Source organism: Budorcas taxicolor, chromosome 1, assembly GCF_023091745.1.
Source record: "Budorcas taxicolor isolate Tak-1 chromosome 1, Takin1.1, whole genome shotgun sequence".
Taxonomy (NCBI): domain Eukaryota; kingdom Metazoa; phylum Chordata; class Mammalia; order Artiodactyla; family Bovidae; genus Budorcas; species Budorcas taxicolor.
In genome coordinates, this window is record NC_068910.1 from 16,609,185 (window position 1) to 16,631,807 (window position 22,623).

Sequence of the window (22,623 nt, forward strand, 5' to 3'; positions counted from 1 at the left end):
TATTAAGTATAATCATATTTCAAAATGCAGTTGAAGGGAATTTATTGAAACAAATCACATCTTTGTGCCATTCTTCAGACTATTTGACTTGAATTATTTTGTAAATGGAATCCAGTTGTAGAGTCAATTAGCTATGAGTTTACTGATTTTAATAAACTAATTTGATTAAATTTGCTCACCAAAAATAACTGGCTTTTTCTGCAAATGTTTATTAAAATATATAGGAAAGGCTTTTATTGTAACTAACAGTGCCCAAGTATAACAGGTGCCATGTTATAATAGTAATTATTTACAATATATTTTCCAATAAAAATGACAATACTCAGATTAAACACAGAAAACATAACATTTTCAATATTTGATATTTCCATTAATTCTTCATGTTCTGCAACTGGAAGATAATTCCACGTTTAGTTTTCTATTTATTCCAGGAGATCTGTGTTGAAATTTTTTTTTGCCATTAGGAACTGTGATTCTCTATGGGACCTTTTCAGCTTTGCACGCCGATTTTGGAACCAGATCTAAAATTAAGGGAAGATAAAACAGACCTCAGAAATGTTATTTTATTATTAACATTTTCATTGCTACAAGTAATAACTAAGTCCGAAAATTTACCTGGATTCTGTCCTCCTCTAGGTTCAATTTTCGAGCTAAGTCTTCTCTGATATCAATGCCAGGATAGCAGTTTACTCTAAAGACATTTTCTAACACTTCAATCTAAGAATAAGGAAATAGTTATTTAAAATGTTGATCTGTCATCATAAAATAGACTGTAATGTGTATAGCAAAATAATTGCATTCAAATCTTGGGCGATTAATTTGTAAGCTTTTTTTTTTAATGACTATCCAGAAACTGTTAAAGGGAGAGAGAGAGATACAGTCTATTGTTTCATTAATAAGGCTTCTAAACTGAGATCCCAAAGTGGATGGGCTTTTTGCCCAACAGGGCATCGGTTAAAGCCTTTGTATTAAGATTATTGGCTGAAAAAACTTCCTACCTGGTTTTGAGTAAAAGCAGTTCTGGGTCTTCGTCCTCTATACCAACTCAACTCTCTTTTCAAAGAAAGTCTCTCTGAGGGTGCAAAGTAATCTTTGTATTTCCAAACACTTTCTTCCGGCACTGAGTGATCCACAGTTTGAGGTAATGAGATCCCACTGGGAAGAGTTGGGACATGTAGACATAGCTTAACTTCTTTCCCTAAAAAGAGAAAAAAGAAATCCCATTTTAGGTGTCCATTTCTATATTTTACAAAGTTATATAAGAAGTAATTTCAGAAACTTGTCTCTAACTTTCCTAGTAGAATTCTTCTGGGTTTCACAGGAGACCAAAATCCAAAAAGCAAACAAAAATGAGAGCTCTGTCTTGCTGATAGAGAACACATTCTGACCTCTGAATGTCATTTATTCTTCCAGTGAGAAGATTTAGAATATATGATATGGCAAATAAACCTAGAGCTCTTCTGAAGTAAATAAAGGCTCCTGGCATTTCTCATGGGTGCACTTCATACCTACTTGGATCTAAGGCCAATGTTCTTTTTATTTCCCATAACACTCAGATGGAGTATTTCAATTATGTACTTGGATGAAAGTAAAGTTTTTCTCTAAGTCTATGTAATATGAAAAAAAGAGAAAAAAGCCAAATTAAACACTGTAAACAAATTAACAAAGAAATTTAAAAATTAAGTTGTGGCGTACCTGAAGAGCCGCAGGTGTCTGCCCAGGGCCTGTGGGGTTTCGTGGATGGAACACAGTCTTTCTTCTGGTCCAGTCCTAAGATACTCTCAATTGAAAAGGGGCAGGGTGAGGGTTTGCTTTCCCCAAGCCGAGCACCTTCCTGAAGGCTAGGAGACATCCTTGCGTGGGCTGCACAGAGCAACAGCTCCAAGCCTCCCTGGCTGGCTCTGCCCCACGTGTCCGGGGCTGGACCTTCCTGCAGTTCACCTCACTGCTCTGCTGACAAGGGGGCTGGATTTAGCACGTCACTAATTAAAATCCCGTTTCAGAAAGTTTTAGCATGTCAATGCACACTGGCCCAGCCAGCAGCTCCAGGAGTTAATTGTTTATTTGGTTGCAAGTAATTAGCAACTAATGGCTACACCACAGGGGCCACCTACAGGGACAAAAAGTGTTATCTCTCCTAAACAGAACACAGACTTAACTTTCTCAAAAGAAATGATGCACACAGACTAGCACGCCTCTTTTATTTGAAATCATCAATGTATAAAATCATGCTTTTTATTCTGAAGTTTATACTTTCATGGACTCGTTACCTAAAGATACAGGCAAGACAGAAGAGCAGTCAAGTAATAAATAATCTAATTTAAGTGAATTTTCTTCCAAAGACATTGGAAAAATAATAATCTCTTAATGCTATTACAGTAATTCTGATGAAAATGCCTGTTTTTCACATGCATATGTAATAGTGACTGTTGTCAATGAAAACACAATAGTATTTGGAGTGCAGCATACTGGAAAAGGTTGGCAATGTTATTAACACTGAGTGTAATTTTCTTCCAAGTGCCTGGATTAACTCACAAGGAACAGTTGCACCAAGTATTTTAAATAATTAATGAGTTAATTCTCTTATTTCATCTTTTCTTTTAAATGAGATAGAACATGAAGATTCATATATAACTACCTCCAAGCAACTTAAAAGTATGCCTATTCAAACTAAAGGAAGAATTTCTCTCCCATCAGTTGTTTCAAAGTAAAATACATAACTTATCTTTTAAAGAAAAATTTTTGTTGATATTTTGAGAGACTGGATGGTTCTCATGAGGACAAGAAGACTTGTGAAAAATAACCAAGAACGAAATATTTTCATCATCCTAAGAAAATGTGAAATTAAAAGAGAAATACAGCTGCTAAATGAGAAGATTCTGAAGTGACCACTTCTCACCAAAGTTGTAACACTTTTAGTCAGCATTCAAACAACTACTGGGCTTTCCTTGTGGGAAGAAGAAAAATAGTGTGTGCTCAAGGAGGAAACAGCCTCTACAGGACAGAGCTGAACTTTATCAGATTTTGCCCTGTGTGATGTCACTTCCTATCACGATGTCATAAATACCAAGCTAAATTCCTCCTTATGTGAGCTCCAGTGTGAACAAAGGATTCACATAGAAAACAAAACATGCACACAAGATGGAGTTATAAATATACAAGTAAAGCCATTCTGACAATGAATAAACTAGTAAACATATATCCTCATGGAGGTTTTGCCTACAGTGTCTTGGAAGGTAAACAGTGGGGGCTCCCCTACTCTGGAGCGACCTGGACAAAGAGATTGATTCAGGACCTTCCAGATTCTTTCCTTTCCTTTGAAACATTCATTCATTGATTCATCCCACAAATGGAAGAACATCTACTGCGTACCTAAAAAACCGAATAGCATCCTTGCCTTCATGTGTCCATGAAGCTCACGGTGGTGGCAGAGATGGGGGGCAGTGAGACAGCCAACAAACAATGACTGTAAATATTAATAAATAAATTATCTTGTACATTAACCAGCGATGAGGATGGAAAAAGAAGAAAGATGAGCCAGGAAAGCTGGCTCCTCAGTAAGGGTAGAAGGTGGCCTTACTGAGACCTTCGACCCCACAGACTAGGGCCCTAGAGGCACACACTGCAGGGTGCCACGGCACAGGCTGACGCAACTCCAGTCCCCAATTTCTTCTTTATCAACACAGACACTGCAATATTTTATTTATCCTGAGTTGATTTTATGTGGACTTAATACCGTATTATTTTACATCTGGATGAGTATATGAAAATAAAAGATAGCAAAGAGTTTCTTTAAAAAACTGGAGGCAATGTTTTCTCTTATATATCCACTCGACAGACTTTTACAGAGCACTTAACATGTGTCAGACACCATTCTAGGATTAGGAATGAACAAAAGCAAGGTAATTTCAGAGAGCGATAAACTCACTGAAAGGAATAAACAAGGTGGCGGTGATGAAACATAATGGGGGTAGAGGTGGAGTGAGAAGAGGGTCTTTAAGTATTGATGGTCAGGGAGGCCTCTCTAAGGAGGTGACATTTTAGCTGAGGATAAGAGAACGCTAGCATGCCAAGATCTTGAGAAAGAGCATTCCAGTCAGAAGGAACACCAAGTACACAGGTCTTGCAGCTGAAAGGTATTGGAATATTTGAGGAGGAAAAGGGCAGTTAGCCAGAGAGCGGTGAGTGGTACCAGATGCTAGAGTTTGGAGAGCCAGGCCTGGCTGGATAATGGATGCATTTATGAAGACCTATAAAGACCGTGGTAAGGAGTTCAAGTGCAAAGGGAACCCAGGGCAGGGTTTTAAGCTGGGACTAATATGACAGTCTGAGTTGTTTTTACTCAAAACACTTCTGATACCCAATGCATATGGGCTTTTCCACACCAAGCGACTCTCCAGTTCTCTGGAGACATCAACAGGGTATCCTACAATTCAGTTCTGACCCTAACTACCCCACAGGTTAAGGGCTCAGTCCACGAAGACTATAGATACCACTTGCAAGTCCCAGGTTGCCACTTGTACTTCTGACTAACCGACTGTAAATTCAGAGTTCCCCTTCACAGGTTCAATTATTTGCTAGAACTCATACAACTCAAGAAGGCATGCTGTTTACATTTACTAGAAAAGATACAATTCAGGAGCAGATGGAAGAGATGTGTAGGGCAAGGTGTGGGGGAAGGGGCACAGAGGTTCCATGCCCTCTCTGGGCACACCACCCTCCCAGCACTTCAATGTGTTTGCCAAGATCAGAATCCTGATCTTTTTTTAGTGGCTTTTTTTAATGGAGTTTCATTACACACACAAGATTGATTAATCATCGGCTATTGGTGATTGACCTCAATCTCTAGTCTCTTTCCCCTCCCCTGAGATTGGCAGGTGGGGCTGAAAGTTATAAGCCTCTAATCTAGGTTTGGTCTTTCCTGTGACCAGCCCACATCTTGAAGCTATTGAGAAGCCCACCAAGAGTCATGACATTAGAAGAAAAGATGCTCCTATCACTCTTCTTACTCAGGAAATTCCAAGAAATTTAGGAGCTGTGTGCCTGGAACCAGGGACAGAGAACAGATATATCTCTCTTTATAGCACAGATAGGATTTACAGTTTTAAAATCCCATCCTGGCTGCTACATAGAAAGAGACTGAAGAGTGATGAGTATAACCAGTGAAATCAAAGATCACCTGAGAGTTGTTCATTCACTACGTTCCTACTGAGCATATACTAATGCAAGGCATTGTTCTAGGTATGATGAGAAGAGAGATAACTGTCCAGGAGCAAGAGATGATGGCTAACAGTGGATCTGGGAAGTGGTACAATTGTTTAGGAGGTTGTGGGAGATGAAGTAATTGGATAATTAGTTCCAATTCTTTCATCCCCACAATATATTATATAGCTATCCCCTTGCTGTGGCCTCATCGCGGATACAGTGTACTTCCCACCTCTCAGCTTTGGGCTTGTCCATGTGACTTGCTTCAGTCAATGGCAAGTGTTGTGACTAGAAGCCTGAAATATGACTGGTTTGCCCCCCTGAGCTTCTGACATCACTGTGTGGTCATCCACGGGGCAGTTGCTGCCTCTCAGCCTAAGCCCTAGAATGAACACATGTGAAGGAGACCCCACCCCATCCTGCAGCTTGAGCACAGGCAAAGAGCCAAACACCAACTGACCTGCAGTTTCATGGGTGAGAAAAATAAATATTCATTGTTTATTAAGCTACTGAGATTTCTGAGGTTATTTGACATACAGCATTGTGGAGGAAACAGCTTCTTCATGTGGGAACAGAAAAACACATCTTGCTGGTGGATTGGTAGAAATGAAGGAAAGAGAGGCATTAGGATGACTGTTTTTTTGGCTTGAGCAAAAATAGTGTCATTTATTGGGGTGTGGAAGTCTGGACTAGGGGAGGAAAGGTTTGGGGGGAAATGAAGAGTTTCAGTTTGGATTGCAAGTGGGTTACTGGATTTCTGAGTTTGAGCTCAGGGTTGAATCTCTAAGTTTGTGCATCACTAGCACAAATCATATGTATTAAAACCATTAAAAGCCAGAGGTTTGTATGAGATCACCCAGTGAATGGCCCTAGACACAAGAAGGATCTTAAGACCAAGTCTGAGGTATTTCAATATTTAGAAATTGGAGAAGATGTGCTGGAGAAAGAACTAAAGAAGGAAACAGGTAGTAAGCCAAGGGAAAAGTCTGGAGAAATGATAATCAACCCAAGAGAGGAAAAAGGATCAAGGAGAAAGATGGTTACAACAATATCTATGTGGTCTCACTGTGTCCATCCTTGATCCTTTATGGTTTTCTATCAACACAGTAGCCAGCAAGAGGGATTATTTAAAAACATATCCATTCATGTCACAACTCTGCTCAAAAAATGGCTTCCCATCTCAGTAAAAGTCAGTCTTTATAGTGTTACACAGGGTGTCACATGATCTGCCAGCTCCCCTTCCCGATCTGATCTTATCTTTCATCACATCTCCCATGTTGACTTTGTTCTGGCTACACGGGACCTCTCCTCTTCCGGAAAACATGGGTACAGTTCTGCCTCAGGCCTGTACACTGGCTGTTTTCACTCCCTAGAATGTTCTTCCCTCACATATTCTCAGTTTACTTACTCTGTTAGCTCCTTCAAGTATTTCCTTAAATACAATTTTTTCCAATAAGGCTTACTCTTTCAGTCCCTTAAAAAATTTCAGGAGTCTTGATGCCCTTTCTCCTGCCCTTTTGTCTTATTATATGTTCATCTTGTTTCCTGTTTATTGCCTGTTTCTTATCTTTAGAATTTTTGTTTGTTCTAGCATCTACAACAGTGCTCAGCTAAAACTAGATGAAATAATAAATGAATGATCAGCTGTGTCAATGCTGCTAAGAGGCTGGGTAAAAAGAAGACAAATGTATCCACAGATTTGTTAACAAGGGAGTTACTGTCAACTTTGGCAAGCTGAAAGGGTAGAGAAAAAAAGCCAAATTTGAGGTAAACTGGAGAATGAATGAGATATTTCTGTTATAGCAATACGCTGGGCCATATTCCTTGAAAGACTCTTCCACTACAAAACAATTAGATCTTGTATAAAATATATCTTCAAGTGCAATGCTGAGATCTGAAAAAGGAAGGGAAATTTTGTTTTCTCACCACATGAAACAGTAAAAACCCAACAACCAAGAACTGAACTCAGAACTGGGAGCAGTGATCAGCAGACAAATGATAAATAACAGGTCACCCACAAGAGCAAAAATCCTTAGCATCACAGAAACCAGGATTCTAACCCTCAGGCTAGTAGTAGGTAGGGGAGTTGAACAGAAGATTTCTCATTTGAGGTCACTTTAATATTGGTTCCCGGCAAAAGCAGACCAAACGCTCTCTGGGAGAAAGCCTCAATAATTTAGGTCACAAAATTCCCACAGATTAAAACTAAGCAAACATAATCTCACAATCAAAGAGAAGTAAGCACATGCAGGCAGCCACCATGATAGGTATAGAGGCCAACATGGAGAGGAACTGAAGTCTCCTGTCAACAGTCACATCAACTTGCCAGCTGTGTGAATATGCCACTTGGCAAGTGAATCTTCCAGCTCCATTTAAGCCTTCAGATGACTAAAGCCCCAGATGACATCTGACCACAATCTTAATGAAAACTACAAGACAGGACTGGGTATCCAAGTCACTCCTGATTTCTTGACATAGAGAAACAGTGAGAGGTATTAAATGAACACTACTGTTTTAAACCACCAAGTTTTGGGTGATTTACGCAGCACTAGATAATTTATCTAAAAAGCTCTGTCATAAAAAACTGAGAAGGGGGAACCTGTAGGGAGACAAGAACAAAAGATAGAACACAAATTACCAATATTAGGAAAAAAGAGGTGATACTGCTATAGAGACTACAGACATTAAAAAAAAGGATATAACGAACAACTTTATACCAGTAAATCCAGTAGCTTACATGCAATAGGCAAGAATCTCAAAAAAAATACATGATTACAAAGACTGAAACAACATGAAATGGAAAATATGACTAGCTACATATCTATTAAAGAAACAGAATTGGTTATCAAATTCTTTCCCACAGAGAAAACTTCCGGCCAAGATAACTTCACTGGTGAAGTTTATCAAACATTTAAAGAAAATCTTACACAAATACCAATCTTACACAAATACCAATCTCTCAGAAAATGGAAGAGGAAGGACCCTTCTAAATCTGTTTTATGAAGTCTGAATAACCCTGATAACAAAAAAAAAATTTTTTTAATTATAGACAAATATCTTTTATGAACACTGATACAAAAACTTTAAAATATTAGCAAACTGAAGGTTGACACATATAAAAAGGATAATACACGATGGCTAATTAATGGCCACTATAAGAGATCTTTTCAAGAAAATTAGAGATACCAAGGGAGCATTTCATGCAAAGATGGGCTCGATAAAAGACAGAAATGGTATGGACCTAACAGAAACAGAAGATATTAAGAAGAGGTGGCAAGAATACAAAGAACTGTACAAAAAAGATCTTCATGACCCAGATAATCACGATGGTGTGATCACTCACCTAGAGCCAGACATCCTGGAGTGTGAAGTCAAGTGGGCCTTAGAAAGTATCACTATGAACAAAGCTGGTGGAGGTGATGGCATTCCAGTTGAGCTATTTCAAATCCTGAAAGATGATGCTGTCAAAGTGCTGCACTCAATATGCCAGCAAATTTGGAAAACTCAGCAGTGGCCACAGGACTGGAAAAGGTCAGTTTTCATTCCAATCCCAAAGAAAGGCAATGCCAAAAATGCTCAAACTACCGCACAACTGCACTCATCTCACACGCCAGTAAAGTAATGCTCAAAATTCTCCAAGCCAGGCTTCAGCAATACATGAACCGAGAACTTCCTGATGTTCAAGCTGGTTTTAGAAAAGGCAGAGAAACCAGAGATCAAATTTCCAACATCCACTGGATCATGGAAAAAGCAAGAGAGTTGCAGAAAAACATCTATTTCTGCTTTATTGACTATGCCAAAGCCTTTGACTGTGTGGATCACAAGAAACTGTGGAAAATTCTGAGAGAGATGGGAATATCAGACCACCTGACCTGCCTCTTGAGGAATCTGTATGCAGGTCAGGAAGCAACAGTTAGAACTGGACATGGAACAACAGACTAGTTCCAAATAGGAAAAGGAGTACGTCAAGGCTGTATATTGTCACCATGCTTATTTAACTTATATGCAGAGTACATCATGAGAAACGCTGGGCTGGAAGAAGCCGCGAGAAATATCAATAACCTCAGATATGCAGATGATACCACCCTTATGGCAGAAAGTGAAGAGGAACTAAAGAGCCTCTTGATGAAAGTGAAAGAGGAGAGTGAAAAAGTTGGCTTAAAGCTCAACATTCAGAAAACGAAGATCATGGCATCCGGTCCCATCACTTCATGGCAAATAGATGGGGAAACAGTGGAAACAGTGTCAGACTTTATTTTGGGAGGCTCCAAAATCACTGCAGATGGTGACTGCAGCCATGAAATTAAAAGACGCTTACTCCTTGGAAGAAAAGTTATGACCAACCTAGGTAGCATATTCAAAAGCAGAGACATTACTTTGCCAACAAAGGTCCGTCTAGTCAAGGCTATGGTTTTTCCTGTGGTTGTGTACGGATGTGAGAGTTGGACTGTGAAGAAGGCTGAGCATCGAAGAATTGATGTTTTTGAACTGTGGTGTTGGAGAAGACTCTTGAGAGTCCTTTGGACTGCAAGGAGATCCAACCAGTCCATTCTGAAGGAGATCAGCCCTGGGTGTTCTTTAGAAGGAATGATGCTAAAGCTGAAACTCCAGTACTTTGGCCACCTCATGCGAAGAGTTGACTCATTGGAAAAGACTTTGATGCTGGGAGGGATTGGGGGCAGGAGGAGAAGGGGATGACAGAGGATGAGGTGGCTAGATGGCATCACTGACTCGATGGACATGAATCCAAGTGAACTCCGGGAGTTGGTAATGGACAGGGAGGCCTGGCGTGCTAGTGATTCATGGGGTCACAAAGAGTCGGACACGACTGAGCGACTGAACTGAACTGAACTGAACTGATAACATCTTTCCCAAGGATTTTAAAATATAAACATCAAAATATACCAATCAATTAAGAAAAGGGTTGTAAAACCTTCCATATAATCAATCCTCAATATCTTTCCACATTTATTTTGAAATAAAAAATAAAAGCCTGACACACTGACATTGAAGAGAAGAGATTATAGGAATTGTAAAACTGGAAGTCTATATTTTAAACATGTGTATGTACAAGATGAAGTAAAAATGAGATGTTTATGTTTTATTTTGCTCTAGTAACTTGTAAATCAACTCAGGCTTTGCTAACATTTTCTAATTATGTATTTCAACTAAATCTCAAATCATTAACCATCAGGAAAAATGCACAATGTCTTAGATGTTTTTGCAGAGTTTTCAAAAAAACATTCATAGCACAATAAGAAAGAAAACCAGCCTGTGAGTATAATAAGAAAGAAAACCAGGCTGTGAGGATAAGAAAGAAATGCAATAAGCAAAGCTCCATGACGTTAGCCTCTTACTTATGCATAAAAATAACACTGTTTTATTTGAGACCCTCAGAATTTTTAAATGTGTTTTCTAAAATATATAAAAGACTTTAGATTATACTGTTAACACCTTCAGTATCTCCTAAAAAATCCCAAAGTAGACATTCAATTAATATTTCTTAAATGAATAAATAAATGGATGGATGGATAGATGAGACTAGGAGCAGGAGACATTTGTAAATACACATAAATGTTGTGTATTTGCTATTGTTGCCGTTGCTTCTTAATGTGTAAGAGAATTCCCAGTTTTCTATGAACTACTTATATATCACTCCAGGGTAATCCACAGATTAGACATTATGACATTCTGTAATTATAATTCAATAAAAGTGAGATGGGGGATTCCTTATTTTAAATTGGGGTTTAAGAGTTGGACTATAAAAAAAGCTGAGCACCAAAGAATTGATGCTTTTGAATTGTGGTGTTGGAGAAGACCCTTGAGAGTCCCTTGGACTGCAAGGAGGTCCAACCAGTCCATCCTAAAGGAGATCAGTCCTGGGTGTTCATTGGAAGGACTGATGTTGAAGCTGAAACTCCAATACTTTGGCCACCTGATGCAAAGAGCTGACTCATCTGAAAAGACTCTGATGCCGGGAGGGATTGGGGGCAGGAGGAGAAGGGGATGACAGAGGACGAGATGGTTGGATGGCATCACCATCTCAATGGAATGAGTTTGAGTAGACTCCGGGAGTTAGTGATGGACAGGGAGGCCTGCTGTGCTGCGGTTTATGGGGTCGCAAAGAGTCGGACACGACTGAGCAACTGAACTGAACTGATAGGTGTTTTACAATGTTCTGTTAGTTTTTGTAGTACAGCGAAGTGAATCAGCTATATGTATGCATGTATCCCCTCCTCCTGAACCTCCATCCCACCCATCCCATCCATCCAGGTCATCACAGACACCAAGATGAGCTCCCCGTGCTATACAGTCGCTCCCACTAGCTACCTGTGGGGGATTCATTTAAAATCTGAGCTTACAATTTCAGAATCCTGAGGCACAATTCATGTCTGTGATACTCTGTCATTCCTAAGGCCATTAGCCTTGGCTATTACTTGAAACACATCGTATAATCCTCAGTGGTTACAAGGTTGAAGAGAAGAATAAGCTTTAGTCACTGAATCGTGTCCTACTCTTCGCAACCCCATGGACTGTAGCCCGCCAGGCTCCTCTGTCCATGGGATCCTCCAGGCAAGAATACTGGAGTGTGTTGCCCTTCCCTTCTCCAGGGGATCTTCCCGACCCAGGGATTGAACTCGGGTCTCCTCCATTGCAGGTGGACTCTTTACCATCTGAGCCACCAGGGAGTTGGGATTATTTCACACATACTTTTGTCTCTCCTGGCAACCATTACAGTGCTCATCAAACATTAGATATTAAATAAAGATTTGTAGAAAAGCTCCCTCTATTTATATTTAGAAAACATTTTAGGCTTTTCTCAATCTCAAAAGATTATAGTTTCATATTTGTACATTTTCAAACCAGTCAAAATTGTTTTCTATACAGTGCCTCTTGTATATATCAAGTTCTTGGTTTTAAAAACTTGATATAAAATTATCTAAAACACTGATGCCTTTTGATTTTAAAAAATTCATGTAATATTTACTATGGTACATAGAGTAAAATGATAGTTTCCTTCAATTCTGCCCCATTTTTATTGTCCAACCCACTGGCCACCACTATTAACAGTTTAGTGCGCCTTCCTATCTTTTCAGAATGCCTTGACATAAACAGGTAGCTGCACACACATGCTTTTATCCACAGGGAGCCAGGCACACGTACTGTTCTGCAATGTGGTTCCCCAACACTGACATGACATAAGCCCACGCAGCTCCATCCCATGCTTCAACAGCTGCCTGATGCTACAGTAGGCGGAAGAATCACAATTTACTGAACTACTCCCTTGATGACGGCACTTGGGTCTTCAATTTTTTAAACTCTAACAAACAATGAATACCTTCTTAGCACATATGCAGGAGTATTTCCATGAAAAAGTTTCTTTGAAGAATATATTATTTTTTTGTCACCCAAAAATGAACCAGAATTTATTATGAAGAAAAAAGAATATGCTTTTTGTGAATTCTTCCATATTTCATTTCAATAAATCTTTACCAATGCACACTCCCACCCGGTATGCTGCTGCTGCTGCTGCTGCTGAGTCACTTTAGTCATGTCTGGCTCTGTGCGACCCCATAGACGGCAGCCCACCAGGCTCCCCCATCCCTGGGATACTTTGGGAAAGAACACTGGAGTGGGTTGCCATTTCCTTCTCTAATACATGAAAGTGAAAAGTGAAAGTGAAGTCTCTCAGTCGTGTCTGACTCTTCGTGACCCCATAGACTGCAGCCCACCAGGCTCCTCCGTCCATGGGATTTTCCAGGCAAGAGTACTAGCCCCTGTCTTTATGTCCTCCCCAGACTGACATTGAGGACAAGAAAATTCAGGGCTAGGTTAAATTAGACTCAGGATTTCCCTAGACTCAGTAATCAAAGATAAAATAGTTCAGGATTTAAGGCTTCCAGGGGCTCAGGCCTACATGTTAGTGTCACTTAATCTAATCATTGTAGATTAAATTAGAGTTGTCAGTTAACTTGAGAACCTGATTGTCAGTTATATCATTGTTTCTGGAGGATAAATGGCATGATTTTCTTATCAACTTAAAAACAAACTTTTAAGTCACAACAAACATTTATCAAACTCCAGCATGTACAGGGATGTACTAGGTAACCAGGAGATGAAATGATTTCTGCTCTCAAGAAACTCATGATTAAGAAGGTAGTAATTAACATGAATTTTGTTAGGTGTCATGATGTGATTGTGGTTACCTTTACTAAAAGTCCCTCCAAAAGATTCTACTTAAATGTTTATAGGTGAAATTTCAGAATGTCTGGGTTTTAGTTTAAAATACTTCAGAAGGGCTTTGCTGGCGGTCCAGTGGTTAACAGTTTATTTACCTTGCAATCGACACCAGGGGACACTGGTTCAATCCTTGGTCTGGGACAGTCCCACAGGCCATAGAGCAACTAAGCCCATGCGCCACAACTGCTGAAGCCTGCACACCTAGCGCCTGCGCTCTGTCTGCAACCAGGAGGTCACCGCAGTGAGAAACCCGATCACCACAAGGAAGAATAGCCCCCACTTGCCGCAGCTAGAGAACGCCCATGCATAGCAATGAAGACCCAGCACAGCCAAAAATAACTAAATAAAATTATTAAATAAATAAATAAAATACTTCAGGAAAACAAGAAAGAAAAGAAAGATAATTGAAGCAAGTGTTGTAAAATGTTGGTAAGTGCTGAATTGGAGTGATGGCTATATGTGGATTCATTGTCTCTAATGAATAAAAATATAATATCGTGGGTTCACTATTCTCTCTACTTTTGTAAATATAAGTAGCACAATTCTCTTATTCTTCTAGGAACACCAATAAATAAATACAAAATTTTAAAGATGTGTGCACAAGAAGTTGTGCATGGGAGCAAACAGGGGCCCAAATCAGCTTGAGTGAAACTGAACAGGACTGATGGGTGGTAAGAGCCCAACTCTGGCGTCACACTACCTGGGTCCAAATTCCTGCACTGACTCTTTTTAACTATGTGACCTTGGGTATGTAACTTAGCCTCTCTGTGCCTCAGTTTCCTCTATAATTAAATGGGGATAATTGAGGATCAAATGAGATTAATACTTGCAAAGCCCTTGAAATAATCCCTGATACATAGTAAATGTTATGTAAATTATTTGCTATCATTTATTACCATTATCAATGTTACTAGAAGGCTTTTCAGATTTGTCTTCAGGTAGAGATGTTTCAAGAAAAGGTCAGAGAAAAGCAACATAATGAAGGCCAATTAGGTGTACTTATAGGGGTATGTGTGTGTGTCTGTGAGTGTGTCTGTTTGTTGAGGTGAGTAAGAGGGAGAAAGTGACTGTGATTGCCACATTTCTAGTTTCTGTGACCAAATGGATAATGATATCAGCTGCCTGCCAATGTAGGAGACCCAAGAAATGGGGGTTTAATCCCTGGGTCAGGAAGATCCCATGGAGAAGGGAATGGTAACTCCAGGATTCTTGCCTAGAGAATCCCATGGATAAAGGAGCCTGGCAGGCCAGAGTCCTGCTGCTGCTAAGTCATTCAGCCGTGTCCGACTCTGTGCAACCCCAAAGATGGCTGCCCACCAGGCTTTCCCGTTCCTGGGATTCTCCAGGCAAGAACACTGGAGTGGGTTGCCATTTTCTTCTCCAATGCATGAAAGTGAAAAGTGAAAGTGAAGCCGCTCAGTCATGTCCGACTCTTCGCAACCCCATGGCCTGCGGCCTACCAGGCTCCTCCATCTATGGGATTTTCCAGGCAAGTGTACTGGAGTGGGTTGCCATTGCCTTCTCTGGGCCAGAGTCCACAGGATCACAAAAAGTTGGATACAACTGAAGCGACTTAGCATGCACTCACACATCATTAACAGAAGGAGTAGAGGTGAAAGAGAGTTTACCACTTGAAAATTGTGTTTCTAATCATGTAAACAAATCACAAAGTATTTAGCAAACTGAATTACCTCAGAATGAAAATATAGTTCCCCAGACTGTAAAAGGTAAAAAATTAATGAAAATTGGCAGCATGCAATTTAAATAATAAAGGTTCTAAAAATACTGTAGGAGAATTTATCTGGATTTGTAAACATTATTGTTATACGTTCACACATATAACCTAAACAAAGGAGCTCATTTTAGCACTGGAAGATAACTGGAAATAACATGTCCACAATCTAGCAACTCAGATATTAGTGGAATTGACTTAAAGCAAATATATATTTCTAAATGGTTATAATTTAAAAAGGCAGCTGTCATTTCAGCAGTGTTTTCAGTAGTTAATCAGTTAGGATTTGTTTCATGTTTCCTTGTGATCTCTGAGGGGATGACACAGAACTGATGCTGTATTCTCATTATTTCCTATCAGGTAGCATATAATTTTTGATTAATCTCATTATTGGTGATTTTAACTTTCAGCATATGATTAAGATGGTGTCTGCCAGGTTTTCCCACTAGAAAGTTACTCTTTCCCCTTTTATAATGTAATTTTTTTGGGGGGTGAAGTTATTTTTAAGCCTATGCAAATACTTTGCAACAAATGTTTTTATTCATTTATTTATATCAATATGAACTCATGGTTTTCTATTTTATTTGAGGAGTTATAATCTCATTACTTATTGTGATGCTGAAATTTCCCCTGATTTGGCTAATGGAAGCCCCCTTCAAGCTGACTTGGTTCTTTCCACACATCATTTTTTGATGTGGACCATTTCTAAAGTCTTTGTTGAATCTGCTACAACGTAACTTCCATTTTATGGTTTGGTTTTTTGGCTGTGAGGCATGTGGGATCTCCCTGACCAGGGACTGAACCCACATCCCCTGCATTGGAAGGGGAAGTCTTAACCACTGGACTGTCAGAGAAGTCCCTTGACACATCATTTTTGAGCACTTTCTACCTCCTAGCACAAGGTGTCTCAGTGTATCTTATTCTTTTCTTGCTCCAGACCTAGAGTCAGCCATTTCTCTGAGCAGTCCTATTTCTTTTTAATGAACAATGGTGTTTGGAAGCCAAGCTATGGACTCAGATGTGCATCCACTGTTATTGGGGCATCTCTCTCAAAGGCTTTCTCAATGAAAAAGGAAATAAATGCAGGTATGTGACATATACACACTTTATATCCAGTTTACCCCTATACATGTATTGAAACCTGTGAGTTCACATGTGCTGTGCTTAGTCACTCAGTTGTGTCCGACTCTTTACGACCCCATGGACTGTAGCCTGCCAGGCTCCTCTGTCCATGGGGATTCTCCAGACAAGAATACTGGAGTGGGTTGCCATGGGAATCTTCCAACCCAGGGTTCAAACCCAGGTCTCTCTCACTGCAGGCATTTTCTTTACCGCCTGGGCCACCAGGGAAGCCATGCTGCTGCTGCTGCTGCTGCTGCTCAGTCGCTTCAGTTGTGTCTGACCCTGTGCGACCCCATAGATGGCAGCCCACCAGGCTCCCCCGTCCCTGGGATTCTCCAGGCAAGAACACTGGAGTGGGTTACATTTCCTTCTCCAATGCATGAAAGTGAAAAGTGAAAGTGAAGTCGCTCAGTCGAGCCCGACTCTTAGCGACCATGGATACCTCTAATTCTAATCTAGCACTAGAGGGCTCATTCTAACTTTCCCTCTTTCCATACAGTATTTGCAATTCCCTTCTCTAACAGTGAGAATCCTGGCTTTTTTTAATCCTTGATATATTTACCTATTGCATGTATCCCCCTATGTAACCCAACTGCCACTGCTACCATCCCTTCCCCACAGAGATGCAGCCAGCTGTCAACCTGCACAAAAGCCCTCACCACGCTTGAACACCAAAACAGCCCTCTCAGGTATCCTCACCCCATATCTGCTCCAACATCCTATTGCCTGGGGGTTGTCTCTCCACCAAAATGCCATTTTTGCCCATCTTTTGCTCTGACGTCCTGAACAGGCTCTGGCACTGCACACCAGTGCACTCCTTTGTGGGGATGCCCTACCCCGCTTGCTGGACTCCAACACCTCATTCTGGGCCCCCGTGTCTCACCACCCTGCATAGACTCCTACTTTATTTGGTTCCACCTAATGGCTTTAAGGGCTTTTTTAAAGCCCCTAAAGTGGTAAAGAATCTGCCTGCCAATGCAGGAGACATAGGAGACACAGGATCAATTCCTGTGTTGCGAAGATCCCCTGGAGGAGGAAATGGCAACCCCCTCCAGTATTCTTGCCTGGACAATCCCATGGACAGAGGTGCCTGGTACAGGCTACAGACCATAGGGTCACAAAGAGCTGGAATGGGCAACTGGGCATGCACACAATGGCTTTAGGGCTGAATTATTCAGAAAGGGAAGAGGAAAAACCATACACTTGTTTTTACATGAACTCACTGTCTTCTGTTATTAAGACATTATTTTTGCCCCTATATTATTTTGATCATGACTTAGCTAAATCACTCATATAATTTTTCCTTTAAATCAGTATATTTCATAAAGTACTGAGTTTACTTAAGACAATGTTAATTTGTGCATAATTTATGATATCTCATATCAGTAGTTTATCTAGTTTCTCCAACATTTGTTTCAAATCACAACATCAATTAAAAGTGTTTTTATCCAAAATCAGGGTAGAAGTCAAAATCCTCACTTAGGCCATTAGGCTTTACATGATGTTACCTCCTCTTCCTCCTCCCCAACAGATTCTTCCACCCTGGCTCGCAGCTTTCCTGCCACTCTGATCTCTGTGCAATCCTTCAAATAGAAAGGCCACTCCTGCCTTAGGGCATAGTGCCTCTACCCTGGTTGTTTCTCTTCCTGAAACACTTTTTCCTCAGATGTACTCATTGCTCACTCCAGTGACTCCTTCACATTTTTGTTCAGATGCCACCTTTTCAATGAAGTCCACTCTGACAAGCTTATTTAAAATTGCAACTGCTCTTCACCTCATTTTCCCTATTTTCCATAGCACTCCCCACTTTCTAATATACTTTATTTCTTATACTGCATATTACGTTTATATTTCGTTGTCCTTCTTCCTACCATTGCCACTAAACTGTAGCTCCACAAAGGCAGAGGTTTTTAACATTTTGTTCATTACCTAATATTTATTGAATGAAGACATCCATTTTCTGAGGCAGTTTAAAATCCCAAAACTAAATTTAGGGCACCATCTAGTGTTTTTGGAAGGATGTGCTGATTTACTGTGAGACTTAACTACGTTGGTGGTGGTTTAGTCACTAAGTCGGGTCTGACTCTTGTGACCCCACGGACAGTAGCCCGCCAGGCTCCTCTATCCATGGGATTCTCCAGGCAAGAGTACTGGAGTGGGTTGCCATTTCCTTCCCCAGGGGATCTTCCTAACTCAGGAATCGAACCCAGGTCTCCTGCATTGCAGACAGATTCTTTACCAACTGATCTATGAACAGTACTCGTATACTCAATTCTCAGTAACTCTTTTTACTGCCCTCTGTAGTACTATAAAAAGTTAAAAAACAAGAAGTAAAATGATTTCAATACTTTACCAGTCATGGGACTCATTGGCTTCTCTAACAGCAATCTCTTTTCCAATGACTTGCCTATTGCTCCCGAGAACTTCTGGGGAGTAGTAATGTCATGTAGGTCTGTGTCTTTTAACCTTTGGGAATCTCCTCTCTCCCCACTGCCAAAAAACAAAGATCAAAAAACAGAGTAACAGCCTTTGCTGGTTTTGTACCGACACCGTTTCTCCAGAATAACACAATATATATTTATTGATTAATTTTTTTTTTTGGCGGCAAAAGTCTCTAAATCAGTGATAAAACACTAGCAAGGATAACGGTAATATTATTTAAAATACTATCCATATTCTCTACAACAATGAGGAGGGTCTTCTGATTTAGAAAATAATGGTTTCTTTAGTTATGATAAAGAGGGGGAAATGAAGAAAATAAAAGCTGCTTTAAAAGCATTAAAACATTTAAAATGAAAAGAATACTTAGCTTATTTTTACTGGAAACTTATTGTGCCCAGCACTATTCTGAAAGCTCATTAAACATCTTCCGGACTCTACCATGTAGGTTCTCTACATTAAGCCCCACTTTTTAGATGACAAAATGGAGACACAGAGAAATTAAGTAACTTGCCTAAAGTGTCATAAAACTAGTAAAGACTGAAGCTAAGATTCCAAGTCAGCTAGGCTGACTCCACAGTCCATGTCCATGAGCTCATGCTCATGTTTTTATTCATCTCCTCAAAGAAACAGAAATAATGCTGCTTGGTTTCAAGGTTCTCAGATTGGTCAAAAAAATTAGTTTACAATGTCCTCATCTTCCAAAAATGAATCAAGGCGACCGTAAAAGAAACAGCCATATACAATTATCCTAGAAATAAAGTTTCATTCTTTTCAGAGTCAAGAAGTAGAAGCTCTGGAATTGGCCTTTCTAAGGATTTATGCTTTAGCCATATATATATAATCTAAGGATGCTGTGGCAAACAGCAAAAACAACAACAGTATTAATATTAAGATCAAAGGCCAGAGGGTGGCTTGCACTGGCACAATGAAGAATCTGATAGTCCTGGTTGCTCAACCACCTCTTTTTGCAACACATTCCTCAGAACATTTTATTCTACTCCCACTGCCCAAAGCTTTTCCCACCTCTACCACTGGTTCAAATGTTTTAGAGTAGATGGAAGTGACTCAGGATCCCCAATTATCAATTAATATACTCTTGAATTTTGTTCAACTCAGACGTAAGAAAAAAACCTGAATTATCTGTTAAAGTGAGTCTCATTAAGGAGTGATTTATTAGGTAACATCTAGACATATTTGCAGTATACATTATGCTCTTGAAAGGAGTATCAATTACACCAGAATTTGGAGTCTTTCAGGGGATATTTTTAAGAAGTAGGATTCCCAAGCTCTCTAGATGATTCTGGAAATGGTGTCCCTCTCACCACCCTCAGCTGGAACTAAAGACTCTTTCCTAAATGTTTACTTGACTCTTTAATAGTCTAAAATACATGGTGATTTGGGTAAGGGAAATGGTTATCTTCCATTGTGGAGAGAGATTTTCAACATGCGGTTTGAGGATGAGCTGCTTTGGACTCACCTGCAAGATTCCCAGCCCTACCTCTGACCAATGGCATCAGACTCTTCTGCTGGGCTGAAGATAGGATAATCTGTATTCTAACAACCTCCCCCAGATGACTTTTATGTGTGCGTAAGTTTGGTAACCACTAACCTAGGGGGATCATTTTAAAAAATAAAACACCAGTGTCATTTTGGTTATTGGATTCTTTCCTATAATACCACAGACCAGAACTTCAAGAAGTATCATGTAAAAACCTAATTATAAGAAGATCAAATATAATTTTAAGAGACTAATAATTAACAAATCTACTTATCAAACTGTACATCTTTTTATTGTAAATTATATGTGTGAAACGTCTCAGTGAATTCTTTGGCGGATGTCATCTAATCCTGCCTCGCCTTCCATAAAATTAACTAGCTGGCCAAAGTTTTTTTTTTTACTACCCACACGTGAGTCTCTAGGAACCCCTGAGGCATACTCTGAACAAGCCTCATTTCCTCTATAAAAGAAATCGAGTTTGATCAACTGTACAGAACTTAGGCTAATTAAACTTATACTAGCTATCAAAGGAAACTGCAATCTTGCAACTTCAGGCGTGTTTTAAAATAGGAAATACAATTATTTTTCTGGATGAGCAGACTGAACAATAGCTTAAAGCTACAGAATCCAAGTAGAAAGCCTTTTAAGAGTCTTTCTAGTTTTATAATTTGACTTAACTGCCTCTCCACACAACTGAATAGTCAACTTGTTTTTGTTTGTTTTTTAATCAGTTGAACCCAGGAAGAATTCCTTGCTCCTCTCTGATAATATAATAGCCTCTTGAGAACCCTTTACAAAAATACAGTTTAGAAGCATGGAACATACAAAAAAGGAAACCATTTAACTTGATAATACCCCACCCAGGTAATTCAGATACCTAAGATAATTTTTCATTGGAATTATTTAGTTTGGCCAAAACGCCAAACTTCAGTTACACTGTATAATTACTCTTCTTTCTTACACTTTTTTTTCATTTGTTACTTACTCCTGATTCTTATCAATTGTCACTAACTTTCTTTTCCTTCACTTACAATCTAATCACAGTTCAACCAAGAATGTCACTTACTGTGAAAGTCTTCTTAATTCAGAGTCAGGTTGCATGCCACTGTGCTGATAGAGTAGACAAGACATGTCCAAGGCCAGAGTTGTGCTGCTGAGATCTGTACCATGCCGATGCCAGGTACCTTCAAGCAGCTGGCAACCAGTAACACTGTAGGAACTGATTCCAAACTACCTTTCAGAAACTAAAGATCTCATATACAGAGTGACTCGCTGATAAACAATTTAAGGGGAGAGCCCTTACTCAAAGTTATTGAAAGCTATGAATAATCCCATGAAACTACATTGCAAGTCTACTTGGGAAAACTTTTTAAATTTGATTTTTCCTTTAAGAGATTCTGGGAAAATCTCGTATTTTAAAGTAACTTCCATTCCAGTTACTGTATTTGGATTTGTTCCACCATACCTGGATTCATTCCAATTTATCTGTGGAACTGGGCAACTAATAGTCTTTATTCGGCATTTCTTATATTTCTTGAATGAAAATGGGATGGACTAGTGGGATTAATGGCTAGGTATTTACAAGACTCTAGTAATTCTGCCATTTTCTCTGTATAAAGATTCTTCCATGAAGAATCTGGACACAAAGATGGACAAAAGAGACAGGAGTTCTAATCCAGATGAAGTTCTAGAAGTACAGCTCACCTTATCTCTCTTATTAAAAAAAAGTTAGATGCTGAAGAAGCTATTTAAATATTCTTCCAAAACTTTAACAGAAATGCTAAAATCAGTTACTAACATAATAAATCAGTGTACCCTGACTTTAAAAAGATATTTTCACTTATGATTAATAAGAAATATGGAAGTCTGAATTGTGGCATGTCAGTCTCTCAAGGACAGCTAAGAAGTGATGAACTGGCAGCAAAGTCGGGTTTTTCAACGCATATATTGATACCCAAGTGCTCAGAAAAAATTCTTTTCGAGTCTACTATCCACGAATTTACCAGCAAGCCAAGTTAACAACACAGCTAATCTCGCAGATATCTGAGTTAGCCAGCACCATTTTGCTGGAGAGGGGAGACTGGACACTGCGGGCAGTTGAGAAGGTTATAATCTTTAGAAACTAAAGGCGCCTGCAGAGGGGCCTCTTTCGTGGTCTCTGACGAAAAACGTTAAGGGAGAAGTAAAACCGCCCCAATTTCCCCAGAACGGTCCTCACTCGAAGCTCTGGTTCGAGGAGACGCACGCTTTGCTGAGGTAAGACGGTCCCCTACGATTTATAGCCAATCGCTCGCGAAGGGTAGGTGTCGAGGTGCGCAAAGAAGGCCGCCGCAGCCGCCTTCGCCTCCTCCAAGTCCCTACATCTCAGCGGAGCGGGGAGCAG

At 39.8% G+C, this 22,623-nt stretch overlaps 1 protein-coding gene across 1 annotated transcript; it reads right to left on the bottom strand.

The window, feature by feature from the left end:
- Positions 1-408: 408 nt before the first annotated feature.
- HESX1 (HESX homeobox 1) lies at positions 409-22,586 on the bottom strand. The gene is made up of 7 exons (XM_052648075.1): positions 22,459-22,586; positions 21,307-21,459; positions 18,654-18,790; positions 1,696-1,770; positions 999-1,198; positions 616-717; positions 409-521 (listed from the first exon to the last, which is right to left on the bottom strand). The coding sequence occupies exons 2-7, from the start codon at positions 21,369-21,371 to the stop codon at positions 423-425; spliced, it is 678 nt and encodes a 225-aa protein (XP_052504035.1). The 5' UTR covers positions 21,372-21,459; positions 22,459-22,586; the 3' UTR covers positions 409-422.
- Positions 22,587-22,623: the final 37 nt, after the last annotated feature.

What these genes read in the sequence shown, in the direction of transcription:
- HESX1 (XM_052648075.1), bottom strand. Translation starts at nt 21,371, where the DNA reads ATGTCTTGTCTACTCTATCAGCACAGTGGCATGCAACCTGACTCTGAA. An exon ending in GAATTAAGAAGACTTTCACA is followed by an intron (nt 18,791 to 21,306) that starts GTAAGTGACATT and finishes GTTTTTTGGCAG; the next exon opens with TGGGGAGAGAGGAGATTCCC. An exon ending in TAGAGGAGGACAGAATCCAG is followed by an intron (nt 522 to 615) that starts GTAAATTTTCGG and finishes CCTTAATTTTAG; the next exon opens with ATCTGGTTCCAAAATCGGCG.